At 37.0% G+C, this 16480-nt stretch overlaps 1 protein-coding gene across 1 annotated transcript in view; it reads right to left on the bottom strand.

Annotated features, from left to right (window-relative positions):
* LOC140245713 (uncharacterized) overlaps positions 1 to 10741 on the bottom strand; it is a 72829-nt gene extending 62088 nt beyond the window's left edge. Inside the window, exons 1-5 of the mRNA XM_072325250.1 lie at positions 10687 to 10741; positions 2569 to 2915; positions 2081 to 2093; positions 1688 to 1804; positions 1306 to 1436 (exon numbers count right to left, since the gene is read on the bottom strand). Of these exons, the coding sequence (XP_072181351.1) occupies positions 1306 to 1436; positions 1688 to 1804; positions 2081 to 2093; positions 2569 to 2915; positions 10687 to 10741 (663 nt within the window). The remainder of the gene's footprint in view (positions 1 to 1305; positions 1437 to 1687; positions 1805 to 2080; positions 2094 to 2568; positions 2916 to 10686) is intronic.
* Positions 10742 to 16480: the final 5739 nt, after the last annotated feature.

Here is a 16480-nt window from a genome sequence, read left to right as displayed (position 1 = left end):
GCATGAGGTCGACGATAATATGATTACGAAGGAAGTTTGACCCCCCCCCCCCCCCCTCAAAAAAAAAAATGGCAATGGGTATTCTCAAGTTTGGTGCTAGTTGCTGGTGTTACTCCTACCTCAGTATAATTGCGCAGGGGACAATGTCGAGCATAACATCAGTAACACTGTCAGTATATTGTATACTGAGATTTCAGATCATTTGTCCATTTTTCAGATAACCTCTTTTTGAATAAAAAGACCACTGATGCAGCAAAAACACTTTGAGCACAGAATATTTCCAGGCAAAACATTGATGCCTTAATAGAAATGTATATGATTTAAAGATTTTGACTGGAATTCTGTTTTACACTGTGTAAAGGTGACTTGAGTCGATAATTAGTTTGAGATTACATTGCGAGGTTTGTATGGAAAACACTTCACATTGCAATCAAAGCATCAATACTGCCAAACACAAAGAGAAGCGACACATGAAACCCTTTACTTTAAGACGAGTTTAGTGATACACAACTTGAAGGTGACAGTTGACAATAGAAACAATACTTTTTGTGATGCAACATTAATTAAAAAGTAATAACACCCAAACAATCATGTAAGCATACTTAATAAGAATTCAAATTATAACAGCAATCATTATCAGAAAGGTTCCATTGATGATCAAAGATGCAACAAAATAAAAACCATACCAGCTCTTGCCTCTTCACGTCTACTCCAACTGGTAATTATTTCAGCGTGTTCAGTGACGACTTTATGCGGTGCACATAGTTAGGCATCCAAGAGCAAAATGTGACGCAGTAACCATGCCAATAGGTAAAATGCTTTACAGTACCAAATTCTCGCATTATCATAAAGTTTAAAGAATATTTTTGTATGTATGTTTGTTTTTCTGTTTGTTTTTAATCTGCTGTAGTAAAAGGTAACCAGTGCAGGGAACATAAAAATATTTGAAACTGAACCTCCTCCTGTAAATCCCATCCTAGTTTCTCCAGATTCAAAGTAAAACATAGAATTGCCGCATTATTAATATCCTTGGTTGCCATACCTGTAATCACAACAGTTCCGTTTACTGCAGGCTTAGGCCCGGTGACTTGTCAAATGAGTATAGTGTACATAATCGCTTTGGACATTGAAACTATTCATGAAAGCCACCATTGCCTTTATTCGGCTATTGTACGCACCATTTTGTTTCAGTATAATCAAAGGAACACAACGTTCATGTCATACCCACGGTTTCAACAAAGAATCCAACACATTGTGTCTGAATGAGAAGGGATGTCGGTCTAAACACCCCCATCCCATACTCACGTGCTTTGAGGACACGTCTTCGAGTTGTCTGCAACAAAGGTTGAAGTCCATCCAATGCACGGAGTACCACTTTCTGCTCTCATCTTCACTATTCATGGTCGTCTGCCCGGTTGGTGATAATTCCACAGAAACTGGACATCAGGAATAGAGATTGTATAAATTCTATTACTGTAAAACCCGAGATGCTTGTGCTAAAAACAGAAAAAAAAAAAAAACCTCCAAAAACTACGTATTGCTGAGCCTCTCACGAAACTATTATGCAGACATGGCAGAAGTGGTTGATTCGAAACACAACGCAATCTTATAAAGATGATTATTTGAAGGACGAAGAATGAAAATTTAAAAACAAACAAATGAATAGCACAGAAACATAAAACGACACCTCGTTCTGGAACGTAATCCTGATCGCGTTTTTGCCGAAGCTTTCTCACAAGGAGAAATAGGATTAATACGGCAGCTGGTAAACCAATGTAGAGTCCAATGATGAGACCGACATTATCTGAAATTTGATGAAGACACAGTAAGTTATCGTTATTCACTCATCACATCGGTAAGAAGGCGTTTAGCAGTATCTCACTAATTTTACTATATCAACACATTTGCGTAGGCCAAAAACGTAGTTGACCACACGGTCGGGTAAACCGTCCAAACACAGAAAAACATTGTTACACCCCCTTGTCCCTACTTAGTGAAATTCATTAACGTTCATTTTTAAGCATATGTTTTTATTAGCAAAATACGCTTTCATATAAGTGTGGTCAAGCAATTATATTACTCCTCTCTCCTTTCTTCTATCCTATCTCTATGCAAGTCATCCCTCCCTTCTATTTTCCTATATGTTATCCATTATATACGAGGGCTGCATGCAAATTAAGCAATGCCTAAGCTGTAGCTCTTCTGTGTTATTCATTGCATCGCTGATAATTATGTTTTGTTGTACATTGTAAAGGCAATGAAGAAACTTACTATGTTAACAATGAATGTTTATGTATATATGTATGGCACCAACAATGTTTATGATGTGTATGTATCTGCATGAGCAATTATATAATGCAGGAACCAATCAAATCAATCAAATCAATTAAATCAATCAATTACTCAAAGCTACCCACTCACACGAGAGACTTCCTCGTGAAAAATCAGATTCAAAACATTTGATGAAGCATAGTTCCTTTTTCATTGTGCATACTTTCTAGTAGTGACGCCGGAAACTATTATTTCGACTCGTTATTATTCAGAAACACAAAATTGAAAACTTTTTACAAAACCTGATACAGGCAGAAGAGTGATTTCTTTGGTCGACGTTCCATTCACCGCGTCACCGGTAGCTACGCATTCGAAGGTTTCCTCTGTCCGGTGATTGGCTGAAACATTGATTTTTTCGAACCTCTCGTACGTGTTGTCAGATAGCGTTGTCTGTAGAGAATAAACGGGTTGTAGTCTCTCTCCAGACTCATCTGTCCACATCATAGAAATTTCCGGCTTGAATCCACTCACCACACACGTTAGTATAACGGAAGTAGCGTTGGACGGGGCTCGGTACCTACATCGGTTTTGACTGGACTGTCTCTTTTGGACGCATTCCTCGATTATATGTCTCGATGCCCTCGCTAGGGAAACAAGAAATTCATAAAATGGCATTCACTTTATATTGAATGTATATGCACACTGCAAAAAGTCCGGTGTTAAATATGAAACACCGAGCTGGTGTTAAATTTCCGGTGCTCATTCATGGTGTTAGATTAACACCTCCGGGTGTCATTTCAAAATATAAAATTGTTTTTTGAATAGTTTCTTAGTTACTGCACTACTTGTTAACCCGTTTAGGACGGTTTGCTTTGGCGAGCGAACACCCCCACAGACGGACAGGTTTTCCAAAATCGAGCCCGAACCGAGGGTTACTAAGGGGGTGTGACTTACGGTCCCGCTTTACTCAATCATCAAATTGCCGTGTATGCGGTGTAGGAATCCGCTTTCTGATTGGATGAATAACGACCGCTCATGAATAATAATGTCCCTTCCCTTCGCTATCTGGGTTCGCGCGCGCGGTTTGAACTTCACGTACTGTACGATCGTCAATTTACGTTCCCTGGTCAACTCAACTGAATAGCGTCTTTTATTATTGGGCACCAGGCTATTTCGAGGGTGTCGCAAATTTCTACTACATAATTGTCTTGAATTTACTGATTCATGGAGGCAATCTTTTATGGAAACTGTAATCCGTTGATCACAAGCCTTCAAAGTCTTTCAATGAAAAGCGATCGATCGGAGGATTGTGTACAGGCTTGCGTATTTCCATTTACACGACTGTAAGACACGCCAAGTAAATCTCGTATTGTGGCGATATCAAAGGCACACGAACCCACTCTTGACTTCCTGTTGTTCACAAAATTCCTTACCATAGCTAGTCAATGAATTTTGGAAACAGAAGGAAGTTTATTCATTGTATACAGCATTTGAAAATCTGTTACACCTTGTTTGTCCCCGCTACTTGTATCCAAATATAAAGCTCGCGTGTCTGTAACAGAAGCACGTGGCTTTATTTCAACACTAGGCAAACCATCAACGATGTAATATTACAAGTAGAATTGGTGATACTGATTTATCAAAGTCGAATTTCGTAATAGAATAACGTCCACTTGAGTTTATTTCTTGGTTCTGTTTCAGTAATTCCCATAAAATTGACAAGAGCCTGGAATATGTTCAATATTCAAACAAATCTTTGCATCTTTCTAACTTTCTTTGAGACGAATAAAAATGCATAATCCACGCTTGCGCGATACCTGCCATCCCCTGAAGAAGTCTGTATAAAGAAGTTTGCTTCCTGAAATTATCAATCGTGACTACCTACAAATTTCGATCATGCGACTTATAATAGGTTTTCATAGGATGCATACAAGATATCACCGAGTGGATTTGTGAGTTTATTATCGGGGTTTGATGCTGCTATTTTTCTGTACGATCTTACAATTCCTTTACAACTTCGACGTAATGTCGGGAAGATAATGATTATTCACTATGTATCGAGTGAAATGAGATTTCACACAGTGATACAAGACATATATTTAATTATTATAAAAAGTAATCACCAACCTAAATGAGTATCGTTATTTCTTACATAGAAAAAAAAAAAAAAAAAAAAAAAACTAAGAATAAAACACCGGTCCTGTTTAAGCCAGTTGACAGAACATGTATGAGCTCTTCAGATAAAACAGGGGAGTCTATACGATGAGAAGAGAAAAAGGAGAGAAAAATAGGCTGGTCATCTAACTTTTGTTTGATTGACGGTAGATAATCTGAAAAGATTTTTAAAACGTAATGTAAAATTATACAAGATGAGGTTTGCCTACAACCTGTGTTTTGGTAATATCTTTCTACGTTTTGTATAATACATATGTATATATATATATATATATATATATATATATATATATATATACATACATATATAAACTTTATGGGCCGAGTATCTTGGAGAAGCGATCATCACCATCAATGATAATATTCAATCTACACGTTTGTATATGGGAAAGAAGAAGGGGATAGCTGGAAAGGAAAGTGATGAGATGTAATGAGATAAAATGAAGGAACACTAATTGAGACAAATGTATTACAAAGGAAGAGCAAAACGGCAAAAAAGGGCAAAAGGGTACAACATTATGCAAAGATTTTGCAGTCAATTTTTTTGTGTACGTTTGCCTTCCAATTTCGTAGTTACGTAATTCAAAATAGCCAAAAAAAAAGAAAAAAAAGACCGCGCCATGAAGATGTTCATTCAACCTCGTTTGCCTTTCACTATGTCCTATCACTTCAAAAAATGTAGCATTAGCACAATTCAAATTAGAATTCTCATCGAGAATTCAGATTCGCATCAATGTGAGAGAGTATTTTTTCAGACAGGGTCGCAGGTGAGCATTTCCGAGTTCGTCGGAGAAGTTCATTCATATTAGAAACAAAAAGGTTGACCACCCGCCAGCTGATAGAAGAAGACGACATGACCATGGGAGAACGGCGAGCACATGTCACACAAGCTTGAAGGTCTAAAATCATTACATCACTTCAGAAAATAACGAAAAGATGATATGTTTGTTGAAATAAACGACATTTCTCCCGACATTCTTCGATCTCTCATAACAGACTGTTAATTTTGCTGAAATGATCTTCTCTTATGTCATGAGTGTATATCAATATTATTTTGTTTTATTGTGTATACCAGTCATCGCCCGGTAAAAGACAGAAAATGAAGTACTATTCTCATTCAATAAGCATAATGTATAAAGGAAACGAGCATTTGCTGCAATCGTTTATGAATATGAAAATGCTTCAATGCGATTTCACGAAGTCTAAAGGAATGAATGCAAGTAGGTCTACGTAAATACAGAGATAATGCAATTATTACAAAAATACGCAGCCACAATAAGTGCATAAACATGAAAATATTTGATCACATCAATATATGAGATGGACAAGAACATTTCATGCTTTTATTGCTCGAAATTCCTTGCTCCTAAACAAAGTAGAGTGTTCAATTGAAGCGACGGGTTATCACATCTCCGTCTCTCGCAAAACTGAATCATCACTTCGCAAATTTGGAGTGCTTTCTACAAATTTACATAAAAAAGTTGTTGTTTTTTTTTTAGGCATGAGTTACCATATTCTCCTGATTATAAATCGATTGAGAAACAAAACGGTAGTGTGTTGCTAAAACCATTATAACTCAATGATCGCGAAATCATTTGACTTGTGAACTTCCGAAAGAGATGGACTGAAAAACCCAGACTTCTAAACGTATAAATAATTGACAAAGCGACTATAGCCGAAAATTAGCCTATTATGAAGAATTCATACAAAACTAGAACCAAAAAAGACTAAACAGTCAACATCACTATTGTCGGTATTGTCGTAATATGGGATGTAATTTTATTTTGACTGCCTCTTTGAAATGCTGCAAACATCAAATACTGAACATCATAATTTTTATTTGTAAATTCTAAGCGTATGAGAGAGAGAGAGAAAAAAAAGACAACTTCTGCCGTATGTCTTGTTTCTCGCTTTATTGCAGCGTATGTCATTGTTGAAGTTTAAATTCTGTAATACATGTTCGTAACAAGTACATGAGAACTTGCACATTGGATTTTCAACAACCATAAAATCATTGGGGTCCGTAAAAGCGGTTACGTAATACATACGAAGCACATCACTATAATGCATTCTATGGACCGGTGCAGAATAAAGAGACTGTCTGTAATCGGCCTTTGAACTTCTCTATTATGCTCATAATCCCCGACTTTTCGGATGGCGTCTACGAGTGCGTCTTAGGAATGTTTTTGTATCAACATCCTGTCTATTCAAGGAGGTACAATGTAACCTGATACTCTGGCCACCTGGTCTATTCAAAGTGTTCTTGCCTATAACAAGCGCACATGTTACGCTGTGTTTCACCATGATGAGTATAATTGTAAGACCCCATAGTGGCAATATCGGCTCTTGCATTGTATGAAAATGATGACTATTATACAGTATATCCTCTATTTGGTTCGTTGGCCGAGTAGATTTTTTTAACGATCTTATAACATAATCACGCTGTCATTCATAAGTATGAGAGAGAGAAAAAAAAAAAGCTTCAAGCAACATCCAAGTTGAGTTTCTCAAACCAATCTTCCATTTGAGTTTGTTTCTTGATTTTGTTTCAACAATTTTTATAATGTCGACAAGAGCCTGATGGGATGTTCAATATTCAGATAAATCGTTGCATCTTTCTTGCAATCTTTGACAGCTAATGGTGACTAAACCTGCGAACTCCATGCATTTTTGTATAAAGACGTTTGCTTTGTGAAATTATCCATCATGACTGCCTCCAGATTTCGACCATAATTATATGACTTAGGTTTCCATGAGATGAATAAAGGAGATCAACGAGCGCATTTGTAAGTTTACTGTCGGGTTGTATGTTGCAAATTTTATGTGCAATCATGATTCCCTTACAACTCTACCGTAATGGCGGGAAGGTATTGTTCACTGCACATCACTTGAAATTAAATGTCACACAGTGATATGATAATCATCAGCAAACGGGATAGATTATTGTTATATATGCGATAAGAAGAAAGATTGAGAGATAAAGAGATTAAAAAAAAAAAATAGGCTGGTCTTCTAAATTTAGTTCCATGGACCGTAATCTGAACACACTTTTGCAAACGAAATGAAATATTACACACGGCTAGGTTTGCCTATAATCTGTGTTATGGTGATATCTTATGAGATTATATATAATAATACGGGCAAAGTATCTTGGAAAGGTGATCGCCACCATCAATGGGGATATTCAATCTAAACGATTAATTGTAGATGATGGGAATGAAGAAGTGGATAGCTGGAAAAGAAAATAATGAGATGCAATGAGATAAATCGAAGCAGCACTAATCGAGGCAAATGTATTACAAAGGAAGAGCAAAACGGCATAATCGAGTGTTCAAAATGGTTCAACATTATGCAAAGATTTTGCGTGTGTGTGTGTACGTTTGTCTTCTAATTTCACAGTTAGGTAATTCAAAATCGCCTAAAAAAAAAAGATCGCTTAATGAAGATGTTCATTCAATCTCGGCTTCCTTTCACTATATCCTATCACTTCAAATTACGTAGCCTTAACACAGTTCAAATTAGAATGTCCATTGAGAATTCAAATTCGTCTCAATATGAGAGAGCGTCTTTTCAAACAGGGTCGCAGGTGAGCATTCCCGAGTTCGACGGAGAAATTCATTCAATTTAGCAACAAAAAAGGTTGGCCATCCGGCAGCTGTAGAAGAAGCCGACATGATCATGGAAGTATGGCAAGCACAAGCCACACAGGCTTGAAGACGTACAATTATTACATCACTTCAGAAAATAAGGAAAAGACGATATTTTTGTTGAAATAAACGACATTTCTCCCGGCATTCTTTGATATCTCATAACAGACGGCTAATTTTGCTGAAATGATCTTCTCTTATGTCATGAGTGTAAATCAATATTTTTTTTTATTGTGTATACCAGTCATGCCCCGATAAAAGACAAAAACAAAAATGAAGTACTAACAATCTCATTCAATAAGCATAATGTATAAAGGAAAAGAGCATTTGCTGCAATCGTTTATGAATATGAAAATGCTTCAATGCAATTTCACGAAGTCTAATGGAATGAATGAATGTAGGCATACCTAAATGCAGAGATATACGTAGACATAAAAAAATACACAGGCACGATAAGTGCATAAATTACTTCAATAGCAACATGAAAAAAATGTGATTACATCGATAAACATGAGATAAGACAAGAAAATTAATTTCATGTTTTTATTGCCCGAAATAACTTGCTCCTAAACAAAATGTTCATAGAAGCGATGTGGTTATCACATCTCCGTCTCTTGCAAAATTGAATCACCACTTCGCAAATTTGGAGCGCTTTCTACAAAGAAAAAAAAAAGAAAAATCGTTTTTTTTTTCGGTATAAGTTGTCATATTTGACTGATTATAAATGGATTGAACTCAATGATCGAAAAAAAAATTGACTCGTGAACTTACGAAAGAAGTGGACTGAAAACACCTCAGACTTCTAAATGTATAAGTATAATTGACAGAGCGACTATAGCCGAATTTTAGCATATTATGAGGAATTCATACAGAACTAGAACAAAAAAGACTTAACAGACGACATCACCATCGTCGGTATCATCGAAATATGGGATATTATTTTATTTTGACTGCTTCTTTGAAATGCTGCAAACATTAAATATCGAACATCATAATTATATCTACAATTTTTTGGCGAATGCTAAGCGTATGAGAGAAAAAAAAAGCCATATGTCTTGTTTACTCGCTTTATTGCAGCGTATTTCGTTGTCGAAGTTAATATTCTATACATATATGTTGGTTACAACCACATGAGAACTTGCACATTCGCTTCCCAACAACCATAAAATCATTGGGGTCCGTAAAAGTGGTTACGTAATACATACGAAGCACATCACTATAATGCATTCTATGGACCGGTGCAGAAAAAAGAGACTGTCTGTAATCGGCCTTTGAACTTCTCTATTATGCTCATAATCCCCGACTTTTCAGATGGCGTCTACGCGTGCGTCTTAGGAATGTTTTTGTATCAACATCCTGTCTATTCAATGAGGTACAATGTAACCTGATACGCTGGCCACCTGGTCTATTCAATTTATATGAATTTACGACTTCGATGAAGTAGCACAATCGACTGCGTTGTTTGTATGCAGTACATCCCCTACTCGGTTTGTTCTTGGCCAAGTGGTTTCTTTTTTTTTTAACAATTTTATAACACAATCAGAATATTATTCATGACGGTAAAACTCTTCAAACAACTACAAGTAACATCGCTGTCATGATAACAAACAGACACAAAAACATTCACACACATCACATGCATGCAGGGACACGCAAAAGATTTACTTTTGAATTTATTCAATTCGCCGAGTTTTGGCAAATCCCAGGACTCGGCAGCGGAAGAAGAAGGCCAACATTTCATGCCAATAATGGTAAGCAGGTTGTCATGCCGAGATGGCTTTCATAGAAGATCCATAAGTACGACATTGCATTCCTGATATAACACGAAGTAGTATGCTACAATACTTTATCATGTAAATGTGTGCTAATAAGGTAGGTGCGTGCACGCAACGGTCTTGACCGCCGCACGCACGCTTTTCACTTGAGTGTGACAATTTGCATACCGATGCAAATGAGATCGCCAGAGCGTGCGGCTGGTCGCTCGTCATTGGTCAGTCTCCCGACCGTCGCGAAGGTCTGAATGTCGTGAAAATTGCACTCATGTTTGTCAATATTTTGCTTGTTTATAGACATAAGATATGACCAATCATCACAAAATGTTCATAGATAGCAACTTTGATGTATGTAGTCCCACAAAATATAAATCATTTTCAACATAGGTATCGTATTGTTGGTGAAATTCTAAGTTTAAAAATGCGTGTTCATTTCACTCTCTCAGCCCGAGTATACTCGGGACCAGTCCACAGCCTGGAAAACGTCAGCCCGAGTATACTCGGGACACGTCCTAAACGGGTTAATTTTGAACTTCAAAAAGACGATAAAGAATTTTCCGATAAAGTACTTGATTTTTGAAAAAAAAAAATGCGTAAACACATTTACACCACAGCTACACCAGTTGGTGTGGTCTCCTATTGAAGCTGGACGGGTGTTATACCATTGCAATTAACACCACCAATATCAAATCAACACCATGCGGTGTCATTATTGAATTAACTCTAGCGCAGTGTCAAAAATATCACCAGCCACAATGTCAAATTAACACCACGAAGTGTCAGGTGAACACTTCTTAATACTGTCACAATACATTTTCTACACCTGTGGGTGTGGTCCTCTATTGAAGCTTCATCTGTGTTAGATTTAACACCCATGGTGTTAAATCTAACACAGATGTTGTTACAGTGTACGTGTATATGAAAGTCCATAAACTACGCGGGGAACAATTCTTCGCCTTGGCTGCCTGCAGCCCAATGGACTGAATGTTTCTTTCCGTTCTCTTCCCGTTAAGGAATAATCATTCTCTCTTTATCGTCTCTGCTTCTGTGTATGTCATTAGGTGATCCGAGTATCCTCTCGGATCACCTATTGTATCTGTACGGATTCTTTCTTCTTCTTCTTCTTCTTCTTCTTCTTCTTTATTTCTTTCTCCTCAAATGTTGTGCAGCGGTTAACTCTAAAAGTCATTTACCTATCACTTCTAAACTGATACCATATATGTATCACGTCATAAGGACGACAGATCTAATGTATCACTGTGATCAGTCAACCATGACGTCACTATGACGTCATTATCTGAAAACACGTTCACATTCGTATCTCATTAATGGAATGGATTTTCTCAATGAAATTTACATATCATATAGTTCAAGTCAAGCTCTATTGATATATTTCATAAAATTTAGTCACGTTCATAGTAAACGAGCGCGTACGCGCGCGTTGAAATTTTAACATGCTCCAATCGAGCTCAAAATTGTTTTGCACACGTTTCAGGTCATTTGGAGTATTTCAGAAAAAATCGACGGACGCGTACGCGCGCGCGCATATACGCACGCACAGCTCATATGCAATAGAAATTTCCCGTCTTTTCACACGTATCGAATGTCTGAAATGTCAAAGAATGTTTCTACCGAGTTTCAAGTCAATCCGACTCAATATGACGTCATAAGGGCCCGTCAAAGTTGAAATTCCGCGCGCGCGTCAATGGCCATATACAGTGCAACAATGCCAAAAAACCGCCAAATTTAAATCCGATTTTACTCGTCAGGATGGACGGTGACCCCCCATTTTCTTTACATATTTTGAAAGCTGATGAGTTGTACATATCATTTCATGGGTTGGCGATACTGAAAAAATGATTAAAAGATATCAAATTTCTTAAAAAAGTAAAAAAGGTAAATTTTCAAAATGACGTCATCAAAATTCAAGATCACTCGAGCGTATCTCACTTATCCTTTGCCGAGTTTCACCTAACTTTCAGTATGTTGTAGCTTATTTAATGTTCTTTCATATTTATAATTACAAGATTTTGATTGGATGACGTCATCACCACGTAAAAATGGATTGAAAGTATCCTTGTAAAATTTGACCAGTTTACGTGTTATCTCTATGGGAGAGCAGTTTTTCTGAAAGTGAAAATTGACATGACTATCTTTTTCGAGCACTAGCTCACTTATGCTTCGATGAATTTTTCCCAGATTTTAATATGTTGTAGCTGAGACTTTGGGCTATCGTGAATGTGCACTTCGTTTTTTCATACGATGTCGGGATCACGTCAAAAAAGTTACTTGAATTTAAAGTTTATCTTCGATGTATTGAAATATTTCTTTCTTTTTGCAACGTTATGTGCAATAACTCAAGAAAAACATACCCTATCACCACCATATTTTGCACATGTTTAGTTCATGTCACGAACATTATTTCATAAAATAACAACGACTTGATCAGACGCCATCTTGGGTATGTAAATTAGGGTCAAAGGTCATAGATGTTTCATCCTGTATCTTGGTGAATACATGTCCTATCTTTCCCATATTTTGCACACGTAAAGACCATGTTACAGGGATCATTTCATAAAATAACCACTTTTTGCTCAGATGCCATCTTGTCTGTGCAAAGTGGGGTCAAAGGTCATATTTTCTATTTTCGCTATGACGTGTTATCTCTATGGGAGGGAATTTTTTAGATGTGAAAATTGACATGACTCTCTTTATCGAGCACTATCTTACTTATGCTTCGGTGAATTTCTCTTAGATTTTAGTATGTTGTAGCTGAGACTTTGCACTATCACGACTCGAATCATTGATTAAAAAAGAAATCGGATCACCTTAATTTGTCAGTGATGACAAATTACAATCTCTAGTTTTTTTTTTCTCCGTTCCTATTCTTCTCTCTCCCCCTCTCTCCCTCCCTCATCTGCGATCTTCAACCTTCTTGCTTTGTGACGTGTGTTGCGACAAGGATTGTCGCCCCGTCAACGATTGTCGTCTGGCGACAATCTTTGATGAGGGCTGGCGGCAAAGATTGTCGCCCGCCCTAGAAGCACATTTTGCTGAGTAATATCGTTCTTGACATAGTCATTGAAATACCAACACATAATTTACATGGCTACATCCATGCAAACATGGCATGTAAAAAGTCATGGTGAGGTTTCTAAGGAAGTGAAGTGTGTATTATTGTGCGCGCGCACATGATAATTAGGTGATCCGAGTATCCTCTCGGATCACCTTCTGTATCTGTACTGAATCTTTCTTCTTTAGGTGATCCGAGTATCCTCTCGGATCACCTTCTGTATCTGTACTGATTCTTTGTTTTTTTTATTAGGTGATCCGAGTATCCTCTCGGATCACCTTCTGTATCTGTACGGATTCTTTCTTGTTCTTTCTTTCTTTCTGGACAAAAGTTGTGTTTCGATTAGCTCAGAAAGTACTCTTCCTATCAATGCCAAAATTATACCATATATGTATCGTGTCCCAAAGACGACAAATCAAGTAAAATCATTGTGATCAGTCGACCGTGACGTCACTATGACGTCATTCTTTGAAAACATATTCTCAATCATATCTCATTAATGGAATGAAATTTTTCAATGAAATTTACGTCACATAAAATTCAAGTTATGCGCATTCTACTCATCTTCTCAAAATTCATATTTTCTCTTAAAACGTGCGCGTACGCGCGCATTGAAATATTTGTATGCTCAAATCGAGCTCAGTTTTTTTTTTGCACACGTTTCAGACCATTTCGAACATTTTTTGAAAAATTGAAAAAATCGGACGGACGCGTACGCGCGCGCACATATACGCACGCACAGCTCATATGAAATAGAATTTTCCCGTTTTTTCACTCTTATCGAGTGCCTGAAACGTTAAGGAATATTTCTACCAAGTTTCAAGTCAATCCGACTCAATATGACGTCATACGGGCCCGTCAAAGTTGAAATTCCGCGCGCGCGTCAATGGCGATATACAGTGCAACAATGCCAAAAAAACGCCAATTTTAACCCCGATTTTTCTCGTCAGGATGGACGGTGACCCCCCATTTTCTTTACATATTCTAAAAGCTGATGAGTTGTACATGTTATTTCATGGGTTGGTGAAGCTGGAAAAATGATTAAAAGATATCAAATTTCTTAATAAAGTAAAAAAAGTAAATTTTCAAAATGACGTCATCAAATTTCAAGTTCACTCAAGCGTATCTCACTTATTCTTTTGTTGATTTTCGTCCAAATTTCAATATGTTGTAGCTTATTAAATGGTCTTTCAGTTATATAATAACAACATTTCGATTGGATGACGGCATCACCTCGTAAAAAGGGATTAAATGTAACATTGTCAAATTTGACCAGTTTACGTGTTATCTCTATGGGAGTGCAGTTTTTCTGGAAATGAAAACTGACATGACTATCTTTATCGAGCACTAGCTCACTTATGCTTCGGTGAATTTCTCCAAGATTTTAGTATGTTGTAGCTGAGACTTTGGGCTATCGTGAATGTGCCTTCGTTTTTTCATGCGGAGTCGGCATCACGTCAATAAACTTGGTTGAAATTAAAGCTTATCTTCGATGTATTGTAATATTTCTTCCTTTCTGCAACTTTCTTTGCAATAACTCAAGAAAAACATACCCTATCACCACCATGTTTAGTTCATGTCACGTACTTTATTTCACAAAATAACAACTACTTGATCAGACACAATCTTGGGTATGTAAATTAGGGTCAAAGGTCATAAATGTTTCATCCTGTATCTTAGTAAATACATGTCCTATCTTTCCCATATTTTGCACACGTAAAGACCATGTTACAAGGATCATTTCATGAAATAATCATTTTTGGCTCAGAGGCCATCTTGTCTGTGCAAAGTGGGGTCAAAGGTCATATGTACTTCTTCCTGTATCTTCGTTATGACGTGTTATCTCTATGGGAGGGAATTTTTCTAGATGTGAAAATTGACATGATTGTCTTTATCGACGACTAGCTCACTTATCCTTCGGTGAATTTCTTCCAGATTTTCGTATGTTGTAGCCAATTTAATACTCTTTAAGTTTTGTTCAATAAAAATTTTAATCGGATGATGTCTTCACCTCGTGAAAATGGATATAATGTTACCTTGTCAAATTTAACCAGTTTACGTGTTATCTCTATGGGAGGGAATTTTTCTGGAAATGAAAATTGACATGACGGTCTTTATTGAGCACTAGTTCACTTACTCTTCGGTGAATTTCTCCCAGATGTTAATATGTTGTAGCTGAGACTTTGGGCTATCGTCAGTGTTTTCTACAATTTTTCATACGACGCCGAGATCACGTCAAAAAAACTTGGTAGAAATAAAACTTATCTTCGATGTATTGAGATATTTCTTTCTTTCTGCATCTTTCTTTGCAATAACTCAAGAAAAACAGCCCCTATCATCCCCATATTTTGCACATGTTTAGTTCATGTCACGTACATTATTTCATAAAATAACAACTACTTAATCAGACACCATCTTGGGTATGTAAATTAGGGTCAAAGGTCATAAATATTTCAACCTGTATCTTGGTGAATACAAGTCCTATCTTTCCCATATTTTGCACACGCAAAGACCATGTTACAAGAATCATTTCACAAAATAACCACTTTTTGCTCAGATGCCATCTTCGCTGTGCAAAGTTGAGTCAATGGTCAAATATACTTCATTCTGTCTCTTCGTTATAGTGTATACCGAATTTGGTACCAAAGATGGCAGACCTTACTCTCTTTTCTAAATGAGAATCCAAATATCACACGGCCAATGTCTCTAAACAAGGATAAAACCTATATAGTCATGCCTATTGCGATCAGGACTCGAATCATTGATTTAAAAAAAAAAAATCGGATCACCTAATTTGTCAGTCTTGACAAATTCCGAGTCTAGTTAGGTGATCCGAGTATCCTCTCGGATCACCTTCTGTTTTTGTACGGATTCTTTCTTCTTCTTCTTCTTTTTCTTCTTCTTTCTCCCCAAAAGTTGTGCATCGATTAGCTCAGAAAGTCCTCTTCCTATCAATTTCAAACTTATACCATATATGTATCGTGTCCCAAAGACGACAGCGCAAGTAAAATCATAGTGATCAGTCGACCGTGACGTCACTATGACGTCATTATATGAAAACACATTTTCATGCATATCTCATTAATAGAATGGAATTCTTCAATGAAATTTACGTCACATATATTTTAAGTCAAGCGGATTCTACTCATATTCTCAGAATTCATATTTATTTTAAAACGCGCGCGTACGCGCGCGTTGAAATATTTGTATGCTCAGATCGAGCTCAAATTTTTTTTGCACACGTTTCAGACCATTTAGAGCATTTTTTGAAAAATTGAAAAAATTTTACGGACGCGTACGCGCGCGCGCATATACGCACGCACAGCTCATATGCAATAGAAATTTCCCGTTTTTTCACACTTATCGCCTGCCTGAAATGTCAGGGAATATGTCTACCAAGTTTCAAGTCAATCCGACTCAATATGACGTCATACGGGCCCGTCAAAGTTGAAATTCCGCGCGCGCGTCAATGGCGATATACAGTGCAACAATGCCAAAAAACCGCCAATTTTAAATCCGATTTTACTCGTCAGGATGGACGG

The sequence above is a fragment of the Diadema setosum genome, unplaced genomic scaffold (genome assembly GCF_964275005.1).
Source record: "Diadema setosum unplaced genomic scaffold, eeDiaSeto1 scaffold_24, whole genome shotgun sequence".
NCBI classification, from domain to species: domain Eukaryota; kingdom Metazoa; phylum Echinodermata; class Echinoidea; order Diadematoida; family Diadematidae; genus Diadema; species Diadema setosum.
The sequence above is the reverse complement of the archived record's forward strand: the minus strand, read 5'-3'. Positions and strand labels throughout refer to the sequence as shown.